Here is a 22668-nt window from a genome sequence, read left to right as displayed (position 1 = left end):
TGGCCGTAGGAAGCTCCATGACATTAAACTTGTCAAACTTGACAACTCTTAAAACGCTCCCAAACTGGATGTTACAAGATTTCAATGTCACAGAGAATCAAGGCCCAGTTATAAGTAAATGCATTTTTTTTATATAATATAGAAATATTTATCGTCAGTAAAAGATTTTATTTTATTGTCCCTAGTAGAATAGAATCGTTATTTATTGTCACTATATTATATTATTTATTGTCGATAATATTTTTTATTGTCGATTTTACAAATTTATTGTCGCTATTTTCTATCGTCCTTATTATAATATTGTATTGTCACTAGTCATTTCTGCAACAAACTTCACAAAGTACTGTTCTACTAATAGTTTTTACCCACGTAACCACTTGAGAATCATTTCATAACCACGTAATGCTCTAAAAGTTAAACAATATTTTTCTGAAATATTTAAATTTCCCTCTTTTCGATCAAAATATTTCATATTTGCCCTACTAACTGATAATTATACGTATCTAACTATTATCATTAAAAATATTATTTTGAAGTAAATCTTAAATATAATTCTATATAATTGGTATAACGTTCGTTAATCGGCCGAATTATATGAATAAAACTCCTACCTATGGCATCGGCTGTCAAACGGAGAAGTACAGCGACGAGCCTTGTCGAAGTATTCTTCAAATACAAAAGTTGTATTAAAATAGCGATTTGTTTTGAAAGTTAACAAAATAAATTAATATTATATTTTAAAAATGCACAGATTACTATGTCCGATGTCGATAAAAATGTATATTCGCGCAAGAGCTAGTATATAATTATATAATTTTCTAAAACCTCACTTTAGGTTTTACCCTACTTTGTAAGAGGTAAATAATGTTCATCAAAATACTGTGGAATCAGGCCTTGTCCTTTTCTTCCCCAAATGAATACAAGTGGTTACGTTGGTACTTCCCTGCTATACACAGTCCTGCTACCCTACAGGTCGTCGGCCGGTGCCATGCACACCAACAGTGTGCTAGTAAAGTCCGTGAGTGGCGAGTACTTCCCCGTAGTACACAGTTCAGCTAGCCTTCAGAACGTCAGCGCTCACGCGTCTGCGTCCGATTTGGCATCCTCGTCGTTGTAGAGGCGGATCTGGCGTAGGATCCACGGCACGTAGCGCGGCACGTACGCGTACACGCCGGGCAGGCGCGGGTGCGCGCACTTGATGCCCCACGACACGATGCCGCCCACGTACCAGCGCGACGCGTCGTCCGGGTCCTTGCATAGCAGCGGCCCGCCGGAGTCACCCTGTAATGTTGACTTTACAATCACAGTTCCCATTTTCAAGCCACGCAGTTAAATGCTAAAAGCTGTGACGCGCGTTCTTTGCCCGCGTTTTTAGAAATCTCTTGGGAACCGTTTGTTTCCCTGGGATAAAATATAGCCTATACTACTCTCCGCCCTTTCAGTTAATTCTATGACAGCAATCATGTTGATTGGCAGCTTATTTAGGGCGTAAAGAAAGGACAAACAAACAAACTTTCGCATTTATAATATTGGTAATGTTTTAACTATTACGTAAGTTACAACTGCGGCAGCTGGGAATATTTCCAAAGGAAACAAAGATTGAAGTAATAAAATAAAAATAAGTCTTTTATTTCTTCATACATTTTGAAATTTACTATGAAAATATAATTTAATATTTATCCGTAATGTTAAGTATATAAAGTAATAAACAACTATAACAATAATTAAATAAAAACTGAGTTATGAAAACCCTTTTTCAAGGTCAAGGCCTCCTCCAAAGACAGTCAGCGTTGCCTGTATTTTGATCAAATTTGCCAAGTTTTTGATAACGTCATCCCACCGATAACGCGATCTGATTTTAGCGTATAGGCGTGGGCATCGGTTATTTTGGATTTTTTATGGATTGTTCTAATGTTCATAATACTTCGGTCTATTGCTCTATGACATAATATTATCACATAGGCAAAATTGGGCGGGTTGCCTGCAAAAACTGCATTTTAAATTAGTAAACAAATAAGGTATAACAACCGGGACAGACGGCTCAACATGCTCTCAGAGGCACGGATTGTAACCGTCAATTTACTATTTTAGCAATACGATATCAAAACTGTGGTGTTTGATATTAATGAACAGGTGTTAATGCAACTTTCTGCTGCGCAAAACAGTACAGACATACGCGTACAGTCGCTATGACTACTTAGTTGAAAACCGAGATTATTCTGTGACTTGCGGCTGATTCTGTAATGGCCGATCAGCGAAAAGAAATAAAGTAATAATTCTTGTGTAACAAATGAAATACGGACGTAGCGTTTTCCCAATACTTACAGGGGGCCAGTCGCATAACAATGGCTTGGCTGAATCGACTAAACGTCTCAAGAGGTCCCCGACTCCCGCGGCAGGATTTTAATCTTGTTTTAAAGAAATAATGGGACGATAAAAAGAAAAAAAGTAAAATGTAAAGGCATAGATGGATGCAAAATAAATAAATAAATAAAACATTGAAATATTCAAAATCCGAAATTTTGTTTGTTTCTTAAAACTTTGCAGGCGTAGTGGTGAGCGATGTTCTAAGTTAGATATCTCAGGTTGGGAATTCATAATTTCTGAATTTTATCTAGTTTGATCTTCTCGGAAGCTTCAGCCGTGGCTAGTTACCACAAAGCCGTGCCGCTAGCAATGTAGCGTTGTAGTTCGAAGTCGAGTAAAAACCGATTAGGTTTATGGGTTTATTGGGCGGTTATTTTTAACTGCCATATCAAAATACTACCAGGTTAGCCTGTTACCATCTTAGACTGCATCATAACTTTCTACCAGTTGATATTGTAGTCCAGGGATAAACTTGTATGCCAACAATGAGAAGGGGTTAAAACCGCAGCCCACCACGCTGGCCCAGTGCTTGGTGAACTCCACACGTCTTTGAGAACATTATGGACAACTCTCAGGCATGCCGGTTTCCTCACGATGTTTTTCTTCACCGTTAAAGCAAGTGATATTTTAATTACTTTAAGCACACGTAAGTTTTGGAAAGTTAAAAGTACGTGCTGCGATTCGAACTCGGCGTCCCGAAAATTAAGACGAACTCCCACCCGCTGGGCTATCACCGCTACAAGGCCTACACATATTACAGCCCAATCTAATGGAAATGAGATTGGGTAAACGGGAGCTCACCTGACAAGCGTCCTTGCCACCTTCCGGGTAGCCAGCGCAGAGCATGCCCTCTGTGACGTTCAGCTCGCGATGTTCGAGCCACTGGTTGCACAGATCTCGGTTCAGCACTGGTACCTCCACTTCGTTCACCGCCGGCTCGTATTCTGACACTGAGAATACCAAAAATGTAAAGAAACTTTGCTTCATGGACATAACTAGATATTAATATTGGAGGAAACTCCATGGTTTGTAAAATTGGAACGAGCACGACACAGGAAAGGCCAATACACATAATCCATTTTTTCTATACTGTCATAAGTTTCTAGGAAAAATCGTTTTGTAATTTTTAGTGTAATTTAGGCAAGTAACATTTTCTAAAAATGTAAAAGATACACAAAGAAAATTGCTTTTTATTTTATTTATATAAACACACAATCTTTTTCTATTTTGAAGACCTACTCTGCATTAGAAATTTGTTAAAATATTGTTTAAATTATGACACAGGTTTGAATGGTCCTGATTCTCTATAGAATTCTCAATCGGATTGCAGACTTGTAGCGCAAAAAAATGTTTTTGTGTCGAAAATGTTAAAATTTCTTATTAAATCTCCGTTAATTTTTACAAATTATATTATTTTTGTAGTGTAGTATATTGCAATTAGAATAAAAATAAAGAAAGCAGGTCATTTATACCGCACCGCTCCCGTGCAGCATCCGGTTGCGCCTCAAATAGCACTGATATGCTGTCCTTGCGTCATTTGCTATGCAACCATTTTAAAGTCCACAACATCCACAGAAAAAGAGCGTAAGATATTATTTGCATGCTAATTTTTTTCTGTGCGGGAGCGGTGTATTAAGTTTAAATAAAGTACTACCGCGTTGGTGGTCTCTGCAGTCAAGAAGCGTTGCTTTATAGAGGTGTTAAGGACGTGGTTGCCGATGTAATTACAGACACATGAAGCTGAACACCTCAGGTTGATGAACACAAGGCAGCACTATATAAGACCTGATCCTGGCATGCCCTGCGAAGTGTTGCTCTGTTTATAAGTGATGGTATTCTGCTTCTAGTGCACCGATTAAAAAAAAAACTGTTATTGCCATAGCTTTGCACCCCTTCCAATTAGTGTGTTGTGTAAGTATGTCCGTTTCTTGTCGTTTATCCACCAGAGTGCGGCTAGCGGCGTGCCATCAGCGGCGCGGCTAAGCAAATCGTGTGCGGCGTGGAGGCCTCACTGGGTAGACTGGCCCTTGTCTAGAGTCTTCCTCGGAGTCCCTAGTGGGGCTCGGGGTAACCGTTCAGGGCAATGGCCCTTTTCGGTGGTTGCAGCGCCGTCTGCAACTACAGACGGGTCACTGGGTGGGATCGTTGGGTCCGTGGTGTCGTATCCGGGTAGAGCCGCGGCAACGCGATCAAGCCTGCGATGTGTCGCGGCGATCAGCGGTGTTGCGGCTACTTGGTATGTCCGAGGCTTAGGCTTACGCCCGCCGCTTAGCGAGGTCGGCCCTTCGCCATACTGGCCTACCTTAAAGACAATCAAGGGTACATACTGTCCTTGTCGTCTCGCTTCCCCCAGCCTATGACAGTGCACAGGGTCCCGGGGGCGAGGGCACGCTGCGGGGGCGGCAGGCACACGGGGGACAGCTGCTCGTGGTAGCGCACGCGCACTGCCAGCTATGAAGAAATTAAGTAATTAATCATTGTACACCAAATTAATGATTTAATTTATTCAAAGCACCACCAGCAGAATCACATGTAACACATTGTTAAATGATAATAGCCCAAGGTACTCGATACACACACGATTCAATTTATAGGTAGCTGCAACAGAATAACTGTTCAAGTCACCGCTAAATAAAGATGGAAACTTTAATAACACACAAAAAGACAACGAATAAAATTAAAGAATTATACAAAAGGAAAAGAATTAAAATCAATAAAATATTAATATTCTTCAATAGCTTAATAATAATAATTAAATATAATAAAACAAGTAGTGCAGGAACGCTTCTTTAGCCGCCTGAAAAAAGTACTAAAGAGTCTTTTATCAGGTGGTAATAAGGTGCGTGCCTTTAATAGCTGGGTCATGCCCTTACTCATATACACTTTTGGCATTCTAAAGTGGACTCAAACTGAACTGGACACCCTGGACTGTAAAGTTCACAAACTGTTGACGGCTTACCGTATGCATCACCCACGTTCCTCTGTAATGAGGTTGTACATCCCACGCAAGTGTGGAGGACGTGGTCTTCTGAATGCCAAGAACCTTCATAATCGTGAGGTGTGCAATCTTAGAGATCATTTTCTTAGAATGAATATGGGTATGTGTAAGGATGTCGTCGCAGTAGATAAGGGTCTTACTCCACTATTCCTTGGCAAAGAGAACTGGCGCAAGCCAAAAGTACTTAGCAACTCAGATCGTGTGGCGGTATGGAAGAGTAAGGAGTTGCATGGCAGATTCTACAAGGCCCTGTTGGGACCAGATGTAGATCAAATCGCATCTGTATCCTGGTTACAGTTTGGTGACCTATTTGGGGAAACCGAGGGTTTTGTCTGTGCAATTATGGACGAAGTCATCAAGACGAGAAACTACCGGAAACACATTATGAAAGATGGCACTCTAGACATATGTCGAGCGTGTCATCGTCCTGGGGAGTCCCTCAGGCATATAGTTTCCGGGTGTTCTCATCTTGCTAACGGCGAATACTTGCACAGACATAATCAAGTAGCCAGGATAGTTCATCAACAACTTGCTCTTCAGTTTGGCCTTATCGATTTTGAGATGCCTTACTATAGGTACGACCCAGCGTCAGTTCTTGAAAATAGCAGTGCATTGCTCTACTGGGATCGAACGATTATCACTGACAGGTATATTACAGCTAATAGACCTGATATAGTGCTAGTCGATCGATCAGTGCGCCGTGCAATAATTGTTGACATAACTATTCCACATGACGATAATCTGGTGAAAGCTGAAAAGGAAAAAGTATCTAAATACTTGGACCTTGCTCACGAGATTACCGCCATGTGGAATGTTGAGTCGACCGTTGTTGTTCCGATAGTCGTTTCAGTCAATGGTCTTCTCGCGAAAAGCTTCGACCAACATCTCAAGAAGCTTTCGCTTGGTTGTTGGATCAAGGGTCGGATACAGAAGGCAGTAGTCCTTGAAACGGCGCGTATTGTGAGGAGGTTTCTCACTCTGGAGCCCGGTTGCTTGGGCATTCAAAAGCCCCGCAAGCGGAGGGTGGAAGTTTTTTTTTTTTTTTTTTTTTAAATTTTTAATAGTGTTTTTTAATTTATTCTTAAGCATTGTTAATAATTTAAAAAAAAAATAATAATAATTTAATAAATGATAGACAAGTAATAATTAATATCTCATCATGCTAACGGACTTCATGCTCGAAATGTAGAAGTTACAACTATGTAACTTGTGAACTGTATCGTGGAGATATTTGATTAATATTTAAATTTATTTTTAGTTCATAATAAAGTGTTTATGACGAAGGATAAAATCGTCAGAAAACCTTAGGTTTTACAAACCAAAAATAATTCAATAAAATAACAGTAGGTATACGTACTTGGAAAAGCGCGATGTCGTTGTCGTGCGCCACGCCCACGTTGTACAGCGGGTGTGGTACCACTCGCCGCACTTTCACCTTCTGGCCGTAGTAGGCGTGCGAGCGGCGCCGCGTGATGCCCAGCTGGATCGTCCAGCCGTTCACGTCCGAGTGGCTGCGAGGCAAAAGCTGTTAGCACTCGCTGGACGGGTGTGATGCAAGCCACACGCTTGGTTCATACGTCAATGGGAATAGACACAGACAGACAGACACACTCTCTAGCCCAAGTGACATAATATTTTAATAAAAATAAAATCATAACAAATCCTTATTAATACTATTAATGCAAAATTAAGTAACTAAGTAAGTAAGTAATAAATCCACTTGATTTTTGGCATGGAGTTAGTTAAGAGGAGGGAGAGTAGCTTTGACTACTTTTTATTACAGAAAAGCAAACGGCTAAAAAACAGTTTCTAAAAACAGCCACTCATTAATAAATTTAATGATAATTAGAAATAAAATACATTTTTGAATGAATCTGGCTTTAATACTATGTGTTTATGTATATACTAGTAGCTTTCAGTCGCAATAAAAATTAATACTGTTAAACCTGCCGAGTGTACACGCTGATGTTATGTTGTGCATTGTTGTGATTTGCTGACGTTTTTTAATAACTTATTTTCGTTAATAATTCATGAACAATATATTTTTATACTTATAATATGAAGATAAACAACCGTGACTGAAAAACATTGATCACACAAACGTTTTCCAGCCTTGACCGCAAAAAGCAGGGTCACCGCCCACTGCGCCAATTGGCTGTTAAACTAAACCACGCATCTCCAATGGACGTGCAAGCTGGTAGACTCACTTCCCCACGCAGTGCGAGGCGGTCAGCACCCACTGGTCTGCCACCAGCACGCCCGCGCAGTAGAACACCTCTTCGGGCCCGCCCAGGATGGCGGCGAGGAAGGGCCAGTCGCCCGGCGAAGCCTCCACTCCACCCACGATCCGTTTCGTCGCGCCGCCTATGGTACGCCGCTTGCCGCACTCTGGGAGACAAACTCATCACTTAACACTTACCTAACAGAATTGGAAGGGGCACAAAACTATTATAGTGTCTTTCTGCTTTGTGTTATTAATAAATAAATAAATAAATACTTATAATGTATAGATAAACACCCAGACACTGAAAAACATTCATGTTTTTTCACACAAATATTGTCCAGTTGTGGGAATCTCACCCACGAACTTGCGACTCAGAAAGCAGGGTCGCTGCCCACTGCGCCAATCGGCCGTCAAATATTGTTTACAGTTATAATTGACGGTCCAAGTAGATGGCCCACCGTCCAACCATCGCCTTTAAACAGAGCAAAACTTCGCAGGGCATGCAAGTAACACGTACAACGTGCCGTCCAATGTCCATAAACCTGTGGCGTAGGTATTAAGCCTCATGTGTCGTCCCTCAGACCGGAATACAGCATTGGGACAATGGTGTAAAAAATAAACCTTTGCACAGCGTGTTCGCCGGCGAAGACGAGGTCTCAGACTTCTGACGTCATTCGGTTGGTGGCTCGCACCACGGTCTTAGAGCCAGACTTATCGTCGCCTAAGCTAAGGTTCTCTTTTTCGAGCCCTAGGGATCAAAATATTTCTGGCAGAGCCTATTTCCGAAGCTTACGTTAAGCTGTTAAAACATTACGGTTAAAAAGCTACACACAATACGAAAAAAAGAACTTGGAGCCGAAATAAGCATGGTGGTACGTCTTCCCTGGAATAAAATAGAAAAACCTGCGACTACCCTTTTATACGATTTATATAAAAACTGTAGGTCGGACAGTGCTTTTGTGTATGTATGAAGTGCTTGCCGTCTGCAACTAACTCCTCATTGAGACCAATTTAATGGTCCAAAATACAGCATCCAATATGTATATTATTAGAATTTATTAGTAAGTAAGTAGTTAATTATATATATATATATATATATATATTTTAAACTTAAATTGCTGCACCAACCTGTTCGTCGTTCCTAACATCAAAGGTTGTCTGGAAGAGACTTGATGAAGAGATTGCTTTAGTGAAGAGACCGCTTTTCTTTACCAAGTTTCTTCTGTATATGTGTTTACTTTGTATATCATGTGTGTGTGCTTTCAAATAAACAAACAAACAAAGTTTTGGATTAAAATATTATTATATAGTAATAAATAATCTTCATTTTATACTAATCGATTATTCTAATTTTTACTTTAATTTTGTCGTATAAATTTGGATGAGCATCATAGGAAAACTCGCTGAAAATATTGTAAGTAATATAATAGTTAACATGAAAAATGGTGTACCTAATAAAATATTACAACGATCCATTTAATATTTTTCATAAACCATTTTATATTTCCCTTACAAGTGGGGAGCTACATTTAGCACTCAGTTGCCTGTCGGTCGACTTGAAAGTTGAAAGGCTTTTACAGAAACCCAAAACAAAAAACATGACTGGCGCACTCATTATGAAGCGAAAAAAAAGTTCGTTAAAGGGAACTTCTCCAAAAGTATTCCACTCAAAAGCGGTCGCCAAAACATAATTAATCCTTGCTGTTAGTCCGAAAGCTGGTGGAAGATATCAAAGACTTACATTGTATAAAACAATGTCGTTTTCCCCGTTTGCGTTTCTTTTCTAGCTCCTAATGCGGTGCGGTTTCTACCATCGTTTAGATAACTTTTTACAGATGGTTTATGTATATTATAAAAACTAATTAAGTTTTTTGGTAAGTAGAGAAAAATAATGATAACGACCAAGACAGACACCAGGATGTATCCATACGGCGTCTGCGTTTTTCATTAGGCAGAAATACCTATATTGCTAATGCTATTTAAACGGAATACTTTCTTGACACTGCCCACAACTTGTCAATAAATATTCGTGGTGAGTCAAATATTATCTAAATAATTTAAATTAGAATTACTATCGCATATTTCGCTTATCATTTTAGTTTAAGTATATAAGTTTGATTACCCACTTTACAAATAAAGGAATACTTCTACTCGTATTTCAACCAAGTCGCCATAATGTAAAACTTCCTTTTAGAGAGAAAGTCTGTGCCCAGTAGTATAACCTTAAAGGGTCAACCTTAAAGGGATGATACTGATTGATAGTGTAGCTTTTACTCAATAAAAACAGTTTTTCATCAGTTCTGTAATACTATAGGTTTCCAATACTTATGTAGGGTATATATAAACAAATTCTGCATATAGGCTCAGGTATTTTCTTAAAAGAGAAGAGGAATTTTAAACTTAGACCACCACGCTACTTGCTTAGCGAGCTTCAACGAATAATCTATACTTATAATAAATCTGTAACTGGAAGATTTCTGTACATTTAATATATTTTGAAAATTTTGACCGGGGGATGCTTTATAATCGATACTGAGTCCAAAACAGATTTTTATTGAACTTTTGCCTGTCTGTCTGTCTGTCTGTCCCGTGTCCGGGCATCACGTGAAAACTAATAAACGGATTTAAATAAAATTTTGTATAGTTGTTGCTGATATTCCGGATCAACATATAGGATACTTTTTATCCCGATAAACAGTAAGTTTCCTCAGGGAAATGGGATGAAATTTTTTATAAATTTTACTTCATATCTCCGTTAAATTTGAATCAATTTTAATAATTCTTTTTTATTTGAAAGTGTATACTATCAAGTATGTACTGTCTTATTTTAATAAGGATCTGATAAATACTGTCGGAGATAAAGGACATAACTCTTCACATATAACAGCATGTCGCAAGGCATATGTGACAACGATCGAATGCATGCGTACCATCCTGGAATAGCTCATAGGCTTCTGTTTAACCCGGAAAAGCCAACAGCTCCTACAGGCTAACATCGCTTTTTTTCCGCATTTGTCTTTCAAATTCCGCGCAACGGAGTTTTAGGTTGACGTGGTTTTTTTTAGATGGGCATAGTTGAAATATTATCAAGCTTTTGTGTTTGTTTGGTTGAACGCGCTAATCTCATAAAATGCTGTTTCGATTTCAATTTTATTTTGCATTGGTAGTATTAATTAAGGCTATAAAACATCACGCTACTAGTATAATACTGTATTGAGGGTGCCTGTTAAGCATTTAACAATACATACTACAACGGTTACTCGATTTTCACTGAAAAAACAACATCAAAAATTAAGAAATAAATAATTTTTGCATTTTGCATTTCTCAATAATTAATACAGTTTCCCTTACGCTATTTTTGTCATAATTTTATGAAGCGAGTCAGGAAATATTTCTTGTTTGCCTTCACAAGTTGACAGTACCAGGTTTCGGAAGTCCGGATTGGTGCTGGTACTTTCGGGGGACCAAGTGCGATCCCCGTCATGCACCTTTTACTTTTCGGAGTTATGTGCGCTTTAAGATATAAAATATCATGCTTTAACGGTAAAGGAAAACATCGTGACGTGCATACCTCAGGGTTTTCTACAATTTTCACAATGGCGTATGAAGTCCACCAGTCCGCACTCCAATAAGTTGGACTGGGGATCAAACTGGAAGCTGAAGTATTACAAAAACATAGTCTTGCATGTTTTTTACGGACACTTAAAATGTGTTGATCATAATTTTATTTTAGATGCGATTTCCCATTGCCGTTGTACCTATTAATTAATTATGCAAAATATTCCGCGAGCTCCCGGGCTAATTCCTTACGCTGCTGAGTAAGCACATTTTTACGAGGGTTGGAAATTAAAATCAGGCCATAATAACTTCTTTGTTTGTCTCACCTTGACGGGTGGTGGCCGGGCGGGTCCTAAATTGAAATTTAAGCAAAACCCTTTTCTCTGCAGAATAAACAAATATTATAATCGGTGGTACAAAGCAGAATAGTTTAGCGTTTAGCGAAAAGCATTGTGTTAGAAATTGCTTATTGACGTCCACAGCTGGGCATAGGTCTTTTGTAGAGTGTTTTGACGTCCACTGCTGGAAACGACCTTTCTTTTGTTAGCATTAACGATCATTTCAAAAGCATGAACGGGTTCGAATCTCTGGGTGATGGTTCCGGATGGTTCCGAAAGTAAATCCAGATCCTCGAGTTCAATGAGAAAGTGTGTCTCGACCGAAATTGCCTTGAGATAGCATAGCATCCTAATTATTTATTTCAAGATTGAAACCAGAAGCGGTGATAGCCCAGTGGACAGGACTTCGACTTCACTTTCGGGGGGCCGAGTTTAAAACTCAGCACGCACGCCTCTAACTTTTTTAAGTTATTTATGGTTCAAGGAATTAAAATATCGTGACGAAACCTGCATGCCTGAGAGTTCTCCATAACATTCTCAAAAGGTGTGTGGAGTTCACCAATCCGCACTGGGCCAGCGTGGTTGACCTTAACCCCTTCTCATTGTGGGAGGAGATGCGTGCCCGATAATGAGTTAATATGATAATGTAATGACATACTTTACACTTAAACACAGTCTGCCAATATGAATTACAGTTTTTCGGCAGTTAGCTAGCTTGTACTTAATTAGTTAGTTGGTTAATTCGAATCCCAGTAAAACGGATGGTTCCCATGGAATTTATTGTACGAACAAAGTCGTGGGTGAACAGCAAGTGGACTATTTACCTGTTGCTCCCCCAGTACCATTTCCATAAATAATAATGAAACAGACATTACACTGGCAGACAGCAATAATTAAAGAACGCCATTGCTTGCACCACGCGGGCACCACCTGGCGTACATTACGAGGGATAATTAAAGTTTTTGCAGGACCGCCCGCCGGCCCCGCCCGGGACAATAATTAAGAAAAACTGATTGCGACGCACAGCTGCCTTCATTCCTTGCCCCTGTCAGTCATCTTGATCTGGTTCTTTGAAGTTTTCATGTAAACTTCACATCCCCTTAACTATCGTAAATCTGTCATATTTGTGAAGCGTTCATACATTTAACATGCATTTGCATTCGTTAACTTAAAACTAAAGCTAGGGGGGTTCCAAGCGCGCCCTGGTCTAAGAAGAGCCCACAAAAAAACTTAGCCAGGTTTTTTTTTGTTATCACCATCTCACAGTCTTGTTAATGTTGAGCTATGAAGTTAGAGCAATTCATACACAAGCTTTTATCATACTAGTTTTTGTAATCCTTTATATTATAATAGGATTTTTCTATAAGCCTTTAAAGTTTTATATATAAACTCTGAACTTATTGAGAGACATCAGACAATATTGTTTCAGTATTTTATAATTGCCCTATTTTGAAGCACTGGATACATACACAAGTATGTAATGCTTCAGTATGCAAAGTCGAGTGTTTAAATGGGTTAGTTCTGGGTTATGTTAAAACTAGCTGTTATCTGCTTCGACCGCGTTTATAACGTTTTTTTTACAAATCTTGTGGTTTATTACAAATTTTCAGAATCAAAAGAAGTAAATAGAGTTACGTAGCCTACGTTACTCTTCGACCTTTTAACTAACTCTGCCCCATTCTGAGCCTCTGGATACACAACTATTTATGTATTATACCTAATATAACTGAGGCTTCATAAAATTATCAATATTTATTTAATTCAGGCTTAACCCCTAGGACTAGAAACATAATGTCTAAAATGGCAACGACGTAATAATCGATGCCAGGCGTTAGATCACCCTAGTGGACTCCTTGACGTTAAATCGTAAGTTAGACTTGCAACGGTGTTGGAACTGGAATCTGGATTGAGCTGATAAATGAGCGAGAGCCTTTACTTTACTCCAAAGCTAATTTCGTTTGATTAGTTAGACAAGGGGCTTTCAGCACTTCCGTGACAGTCTCTGTCATATGACAACTTGTCTATGCTCAATTTTTTCTGACCTGTGCTTTAACGTAAGCCATCCCATAAATTTCTTCCTCTTTCTTCTAGTTCTTCTTCGTAAATTATGGGACGAAAGGTAGTTATAGTCGAATAGTTTAAAACCAAGCATACTTTGATAAGATGACAACAAAAAAGTTACCGACCATGTTCCTAGTCGTAGAAGCGTTTGGCCTTTCGTAGCTTGAGTTTTAATTTTCATAACTCACTGGTATACCATTTATTAATCATTCCTTTACAACAACAGAAGCCATAATATTATTGCTTTTGAGCCTTTCTTAATATTGTAATTAATTTACAGATTCATTGGGTTCCAGGGACTTACGAATTTAAGATACCTATATTTATTAATTGGACGAATAAATATAACTTATTACGTAAATTGTTATTCGTTGCCTAGCCCATTAAAGGCAAAGGCGTGGAAAGGATCGATATATAGCGATCTTTTCCAGACAAAATGAATTTTCTGTGTGTGGTGTACACAACAAAAGTGTATTAATTCGTTCGTTCATATTTGCAGGTTTCCTCACGATGTTCTACTTCACCGAAGAAGCAAGTGGTATTTGAATTGGTTAAAACGCACATAACTTAGAAAAGTTAGAGCTGCATGCTGGGATTCGAACTTGGCCCCCTGAAAGTAAATATGAAGTCCTACCTACTGGGCTATCACCGCTTCGCTTTATTATTCAACATATTAATCATTTACGCGTAAGATTCCTATATATTACTCCACTGAACGCTTGCAATAAATAAGACAGTTGTTTATAATAATTAATCAACAGACAGTTGACCACCTGAGTCAGATAATCTGCATAATTGCGTCGCCACAAACTGTAACCGCATATGCCTACGTTACACGACACTAATGTACCATTGCAATACAATTGATATGTTACAGCCTCTAGACTCCAGAGGAATGATATACACAAAGAATTATAAGGATGTATATGTAGGAACAAGAAAAATCTTGCCGAACTTATGAAAAAGTTTTCATTATTAATCTCATCTCTTGTTTCAATATTGTTTTATTGTAAAATAGGCCGATGCCGAATTTAGTATTATGCCTATGTTTATGTTTTATATCAGTCTTATAGCGACTGTAGCGCGTAGAAGGAAAAATTTTAGATTCTATCATCTACTTTTCAAAGGCCCATATTACAATGAAACACTTTTGAAAGAATAGATGTGATTTTTGATGAAAACTTTTTAATAAGTTTGTCAACATTTTGCTTGTTGTTCATATTAATGCAACGCATTCATCAGAAAATGTTCTCCGTAGTTGTGTGTAATCTGCAAACCGTGCAATAGTTTAGTTAGCAATATTCGACCCCATATTATGCTCACACCAGGTGGATTGAAGCACTTATTTATTTTATCAAATGAAAGGAGTTCCTTACATTTGATAGAATTAATAACTGAGCAATTTAACTTGTCAGCAAGTCTTAACTAACCAGCAAGTTGGAAACTTTAGAGCATCGTACCGGTAAGACTTTAGTTCGCTTTTTGTTTAGTCTCTACAATGGGGAGCATTCTATGATCTTGTGGCCAAAAGTTAAGGGCTTCGAGGGGACTGTCTAATACCTGGCACGAACCTGCTTTTCGGATTTAGTTATTTAATCTAAGCAATTATAATAAGTATCACTTGAATTATGACAATTATGCTTAATTTGCTGTACTCCGCGAAAAGCAAGAGAATCTGGGTGGTGTAATAAATAATTTCTTCAATCTATTTACTTGGCACCGAACAGATCAACGGCAACGGCAATCCTCAGGAGATTGTCTTTACAATGAATAATAGTTAAGTGAAAAATTCAGTGACATTTATTCATTGTAAAGTCAACATCTCCTGAGGATGCTGCGGTTTCGGAGCGAAACGTGCTAAGTCGAAGATCTGTTTTTATGTGGAGTATAAAGATTGAAGGAATTATAAATAACACCGTACCGAATGATACCAGCATGGTGGAAAGCGATGTACACCCTTCTTATTCACAGTGGGCGCTGCTTTCTGAGTCGATTCCCACAACAGAAAAAGTTTGTATTTGTATACATGTTCAGTCATAATATATGACATGCAAATCTAAATTTAAACAAATTCATTTATGAAATATCTAAAAAAAACATCAAAATAAACAAAATCAAAATAGTCGGCTGAATATAATAAAATTTTATGCATATTATGGATAAAAATATTTATCAGTCATCTTGGTACGCATAACAGAAGCTACGCTAACTTTGGGGCTAAATTGCGATGTGTGTATTTTCTTATTTGATGTAGAATATCTATTTAGTAAATTCTCAGAGGAGATACTTTTAACCCTACTACATATTACCTATTCCAGATATTAATCTTCTGCATTCATATGCAAATTATGGAAACATATGTGTTTAAGTATTGGATTTTTTATATGTGCCTAGTTGCCTAAATAATATTAATAATATTTACTGTAGATTGTACGTTCGCCCGTTATTACATGACAAGTCAAAGTTAATAAAAACTTAAGTTCACATTGCGTAATCAAATTTATCATTAATTGTGAATAAAGGCGGCATACCTACGCATACAAGAAGATCGAGATATTAATTTGAATTTTATTTTCCGCCCAATAAAATTTAATTATTAAACGTATCTAATTACATTCCCGCTGTAGGTACTTTCTTGTCAAAAAATGTAACAAACTTTGGCAATAAGTTAAATTTGGATAATACCGGCGTACGAGAGTAAAAGCTCATATAGACGTGCAAACGTTCGATTTCAATTATTTGGACCGACTTTATCATAGTTTCTATGAATTAAAGTAGAACCTCTTTGTGTTTGGCAAATGCCCTGATTTCTCGAATTAACTACTAATTAGGAATAATGATTAGTTAATTTTCGTCAAATAAAGCACTATGCATTCTTAGGTTGGTTAGCTTGGTGATACTTAGCTTTTAAAAAATTTAAGAGGCATTTGTTCTCTCAACAGAAATGAGGAATTCGGACCAAAGGATGATAAGACCTGCGCTATGCTGATAGCCGTTGAGCAAGAAAGCTGAATTTTATTTGTTCTGTTATTTTTATTCGTCCTCCTTTTAAGCAACGTATAATAATTGAGCCGGAGATATAGGCTACATTTAATTTCAGAAAAATTTAAAGAAAGTTCTAAAGAGATAAACTATATATATCATATATAAGTATATATTTTACATATTATAAGTATATTCTATTATATTTTAATATTATATGTGTATCCCATATGAAGCAAGTATATTATTTAATTTATTATTATTTTTCGAATTATGTTTATTATTTGAATATTATTTTGTGTTCACCCTAACCCTTCTTCTTAACTTCATGTACTTTAATAGGTTGCCTGGTTGATATCGCATATAAGCGATAAGGCCGCCTATTGTACCTTTTCTTTCTTTCAATTGTGTTATTTTTATTTCTTTGTCTTTGGTGTATTCGATTTAAGATTTAAAAAAAATCTTCATTGGTTGTATAGGATTTAATTTAAGCATTAAGGTAGTAAATATCAACATAAAATAAGCATCTTAGTTTTAAGGATGATTTGAAAACCGATATATGAACCGTTGAACGGTAAATCTTAGTAAAGATCCCCACGCCGTTACAAGTGATAAAACCACGCCTAAAATGGCTTATATTTATTGTCAGAACCCTTTAAAAAATGATTGAAAAATGTTCATGCCGATTTAAAAAATGATTGAATGGTTCAAACGAGTCCGTTAGTTGGCATATCTGGAGATGCTTTACCACTAGGGGCGGCAGAGGTACGTGAGGCGGGGGGTGAGGTGAAACTCGCATAATTTATCTGGTAATTGAAACGGCAACGTCCAATTAATTTAGCCCTCAACTTTCTTGTAATGTTAAATTGAAAACTAAGTGTTTCTGGAAAACCACCAAGTAATTATTAATTTATGGAGACTACCCAATTAGTCCTTACGTGCGTCATAGAGCACGTTAAGCTGTCACTCCCGGTTATTATCACTAACATCATTATTCCAATAGGGCACGGGTCTGCTCTTAGAATGAGAAGAGTGTACGCAGTAGTCCACAACGCTGGCCAAGTGCGGGTTGATGCAGTTTTCCTCACGATGTTCTCCTTCATCGATAAAGCTTTATATTTAATTGGTTATAAAACACATAACACTTGAAAACTAGAGTGGCTTGCCAGGATAAAACTAGGCGACGAAGAGATACTCTTTACAACTCAATAGATATAATTTAATGGGAATTTTGTGCTTTATTTCAGTAAAGTTTTTGATAGTGATCGATTCGATCGCTCAATATCCTACTATCCTACTAATATCCTACTATATTCCTACTAAAATTATAAATGTGAAAGTGTGGATGTTTGTTACTCAATCACGCAAAAACGGCTGAACGGATTGGGATGAAATTTCGCATGCATGTAGCGTTTGACATGGAAAAAAACATAGGCTACCTTTTATCCGGATTTCTTATAAAGTTCCCGAGGGAAGATTTGAAAATTGTTTATGAGCTAAAACTCGGGCAGACAGATTTTGTATGCATGTCATCTATGCTATGGAATAGGACATGTACTTTGTTACAAAGATAGATTGTAGTCTGGTATAGCACAAATACTACTTTTTAGTCCGCCAGCACTTTCTTAGTAGAAATAAGAGAGTTCCCGCGGAAATAAAAAACCTTAATCCACGCGAACGAAGTCGCGGGTATCAGCTAGATAATAATAAATAATCAATGAAATCAAACCAAACTAGTACCACGACACTACTACAAAAATACCATATTAAATACCAATTCTTATTATGTGTTACAAATAGTATATCGTACCCTAGTGTAGATACTTTATGTCTATCTGTAACAACACTCCGCATTTCAATACAGTTGCATATGCCGTACATTAAAAATGCAAACAATACGTTGCATCCGAGTCTCAAGTGACGTTACGGTTGAAACAACTAAGAAAGAAAATCCAGCAAAATTAATTTTAGTGAATTTCGGCAATAAGAATGTACAACAGAGTTCTCAATAAGGTACACAAAATTTATTAATTAAACTAACAAATACAAAATTAATATACAGGGAATGCAATTTGCGCTAAAATTAATAAATTATTATTTAATCAATATGCTAAAAGCCTGGCACGGTTGATAATAGAATTTAATTTGCTTTCAGAAAGTAATGGCATTTCCTAAATAAATAAAATTAGACATTTCATTACCAATTCTAAGCGATAACTTTATCGTTATTCAGTAGAAAAACTTTTACATGCTTCTTATCTGCCTACATACTTTCAACGTGTCAAAGAAAAACTTCGCGGTAAAAGTAATCCCTTAAGCAAATACCCCCAAGCCTCAAAGCTGTTAAATAAATTCATACCTGATTCTTACGTTTGAAGTCTCCCACAAGGTAGAGAAATGTAAGGATATGACTTTTTTCTCAATTATCCCTTCACTTTCGTGGGGCCGAGTTCGAATCTCAACACGCAACTCTTACTTTTAAATAGTTATGTTTTAAGTAATTAGAATATCACCATTGAGTTAAAGGAAAACATCGTAAGAGAGTTCTCGATAATGTTCTCAAAGGTTTGTGGAATCCGCACTGGGCCATCGTGATGGACTACGGCCTTAACCCTTCTCACTGTGGGAGGAGACCCTTGCCCTGTACTGGGCCGGTTTATATGACGATGTAAAATCAGCAAAGTGAATGTAGCTGGTGCATACCACATTGTTTACGCGCTTTTCGGAAAAAATCTTGATTCTTGAAAAATAAACTAAACCTTACCTCACATTAAGCTGTCAGTTCAGCTTAAATGATAGTGAATTTCACATCGGCTCACATTAAGCTGTCCGTTCAGCTTAAATGATAGTGAATTTCACATCGGCTCACATTAAGCTGTCCGTTCAGCTTAAATGATAGTGAATTTCACATCGGCTCACATTAAGCTGTCCGTTCAGCTTAAATGATAGTGAATTTCACATCGGCTCACATTAAGCTGTCCGTTCAGCTTAAATGATAGTGAATTTCACATCGGCTCACATTAAGCTGTCCGTTCAGCTTAAATGATAGTGAATTTCACATCGGCTCACATTAAGCTGTCCGTTCAGCTTAAATGAAAGTGAATTTCTCATCGCGCCATAAAAATTCGGTTCGTTCAGACATCTCAATTCATTCAGTTATTTACTCAACCGATGCTGCGATCAGTTGTGCCATTGCTATACGTCATGTGATCTACTATATCTCATCTGACTTGACTGGCTTACGGCACTCTTTATTGGCAGTTTTTCTCCTAAGTCAATGATGTATTTGCAGCCCAGTAAGCTGTTTTATGCGGAGCGGTGATAGCCCAGTGGGTAGGACTTCGAATTATTTTTAGGTCGAGTCCGAATCCTAGCATCTCTAACTTTTCTCGGTTATTTGCGTTTCTAAGTAATTAAAACGTTTGGGACGTAGTTTTCAATGATCCTTCGCTGGATGAAAAGATCTCTATTTTCAATTGTCTTCTTATTGAACTCTTTGATACCCATGCACCTTTTCGACCGATTAAACTAAAGCATCTGCCTGCACCGTGGCTTACTCATGATATAAAGCTTGCCATGTCTAAGCGTAACGCGGCGAAATCAAGGTATAAGATCCAACCCTCTGATGCCAACTTGCTTAAGTATAAGCGGCTGCGGAATCGGTGTAACAAGATGTGCAGAGACGCTCAGCGCAATTATATCCACTCTTCAGTTGATGGAAAGAGTACCCTTAAGGTGTGGAAATTTTTGGAAACTTTGGGCATTGGTCGCCGGCAAAAAAGTGTTCCTGATAGTGTGGATATAGATGCTTTGAATCGTCATTTCAGTAATGTGACAACTAGTATTAGTCGCAAAACTGAAACTCTGGCTTCGATAAGCTCGCGTTCAAGGCCTCATTTTCCATTGTTCCAATTTAGCGTGGTCAGTCCTGGCGAAATAATAAAGCACATAAATGCAGTTAAATCAGATGCTTTGGGAAATGACGGTATCAGCCGTAAGATGATATTGTTAAGTTTAGATTACATCTTACACGTTCTGTGCTACTTATTTAATCTATCTCTCTCATCTAGTACCTTTCCTAGTGCCTGGCGTATAGCTGAGGTCATACCTATTCCTAAAAATTCTAACCCGTCTTTGTTTTCTCATTTCCGTCCTATTTCTATTCTTCCGTTCTTATCTAAAGTCCTGGAACGTATTGTTAATTCTCAATTATCTTTATTTCTAAAAATAATATCCTTAGCACTTTTCAATCTGGCTTTCGTCGTGGGCACAGCACTGTCACGGCTTTAACCAATGTCTGTGACGATATTCGTTTAGGTATTGATAATAAGCAGGTGACCATTTTGGCTTTGCTTGATTTCTCCAATGCATTCAACACTGTGGATTTTGAGATTCTCTTGGCCATACTAGATTCCATTAATATTTCTTCACCTGTAGTTAGATGGGTCCATTCTTATTTACATGATCGTACGCAATGTATCAGAGTCAAAGATTAATTCTCTTCTTACTGCCGCCTCCTTGCTGGTGTTCCACAGGGTGGTGTACTATCTCCTCTTCTATTCTCCATTTTCATAAATACCATGACTGATCTCCTTTCTTTACCTTATCATCTTTATGCGGATGATTTTCAAATATATGTGTCTGCTCTGGTTTCTGATATTCCTGAGGCTGTAAATAGACTCAACGCTGACCTTAGTGCTATCTGTGACTGGAGCAGATCTCATGGGTTATTGGTTAATGCCAGCAAGTCTCAGTCAATTATTTTGGGTAATTCTAGGCAAATTGCGAAAGTGAATTTTTCTGGTATTCCGCAAGTCACTTCTGATGGGTCTCTGCTGCCTTATAGCAAAACTGTGAAAAACCTAGGCATTCTCATGGACAGCAGTTTATCTTGGAGGCCGCAAGTAGCCCATGTAAGCCAGAAAGTTTTTAGTGCCTTTGGGTCCTTAAAAAGATGGAAAAATCTCTTGCCTATCAAGACTAAGATTTTATTAGCCAATACCCTTCTTCTTCCTATTTTAGATTATGCCGATGCCTGTTATTTAGACTTGACTGAGGACCTTCTGGATAAGCTGGAGCGACTACAAAACTTATGCATAAGATTCATATTTGGTCTCAGGAAATATGATCACATCTCTGAGTATCGCAAAAAATTGAAGTGGCTTCCTATTAGGCATCGGCGTAATCTGCATGTCCTTTCAATCCTGTATTCTACTCTTTTTCATCCTTGGACACCACTCTACCTTAAACAACGCTTTCATTTCCTTTGCCCGTGTCCATCTCAAGGATCTCAGCGTTCTGCTAGGGAGAATATTCTCCGAATGATGAAATGTAAGTCTCAAAGTTACTCGGAATCCTTCACAATAAAAGCTGCAACGCTGTGGAATGCACTCCCTGACGATATTCGTCGCTCTAAATCCCTAGCTATTTTCAAAAGCCGTGTTAGACATCACTATTTGTTATTATAATTTTGTTGTTCGTATATGTGTACTTATGTATCTATAGTAAATATATATAAATATTTGTTATATCTTATTTTATTTATATCTTTTAATAATTTATTATATTAGTTATTACTAGTATGTACTTAAGTGTGTAAATTTATGTATTGTTTATTTTAATTGCGATTTCCCGTCTCTCATGTTTTGTTGTGTACTATCGGTAAGGTTACCTGGCAGAGATCACTTTTAGTGATAAGGAAGCCTTTTGCTTTTAATTTTTTGTTTAACTATATTTGTAATTTCTCCTTTATTTCGCAATAAAGATGTTTAAATAAATAAATAAAATAAAATATCACTTTTTCCAACGGTAAAGGAAAACATCGTGAGGAAACCTGCATGCCTGAGAAGCGTCAATAATGTTCTCAAAGGTGTGTGGAGTCTATTAGCCCGCGCTGGGCCAGCGTAGTGGACTACGGCCTTAACCCTTTCTCATTCTGGGAGGAGACCAGTGCCTTGTATTGGGTAGGTAATTGGTTGATATCATGAAGCCGTTTTAAAATAACAGCATTCAGCTTGAATCCCATGATCTCAATTACAGACTTGACTTCTGTCTCGTTTGTATAGTGTTTAAGGGATCATAGGTTAATTTTCCGAGTAATGTCACAAATTGTTACGTTGGAAATTCGTAGTTTCCAACCC

At 37.7% G+C, this 22668-nt stretch overlaps 1 protein-coding gene across 1 annotated transcript in view; it reads right to left on the bottom strand.

The window, feature by feature from the left end:
* Positions 1-758: 758 nt before the first annotated feature.
* Positions 759-22668, bottom strand: part of LOC120634593 (atrial natriuretic peptide-converting enzyme) — a 115373-nt gene continuing 93463 nt past the window's right edge. Inside the window, exons 12-16 of the mRNA XM_039905324.1 lie at positions 7573-7753; positions 6723-6876; positions 4695-4818; positions 3169-3317; positions 759-1281 (exon numbers count right to left, since the gene is read on the bottom strand). Coding sequence (XP_039761258.1) covers positions 1078-1281; positions 3169-3317; positions 4695-4818; positions 6723-6876; positions 7573-7753 — 812 coding nt within the window. The 3' untranslated portion in view covers positions 759-1077. The remainder of the gene's footprint in view (positions 1282-3168; positions 3318-4694; positions 4819-6722; positions 6877-7572; positions 7754-22668) is intronic.

Source organism: Pararge aegeria, chromosome 2 (genome assembly GCF_905163445.1).
Source record: "Pararge aegeria chromosome 2, ilParAegt1.1, whole genome shotgun sequence".
Taxonomy (NCBI): Eukaryota; Metazoa; Arthropoda; class Insecta; order Lepidoptera; family Nymphalidae; genus Pararge; species Pararge aegeria.
The sequence above is the reverse complement of the archived record's forward strand: the minus strand, read 5'-3'. Positions and strand labels throughout refer to the sequence as shown.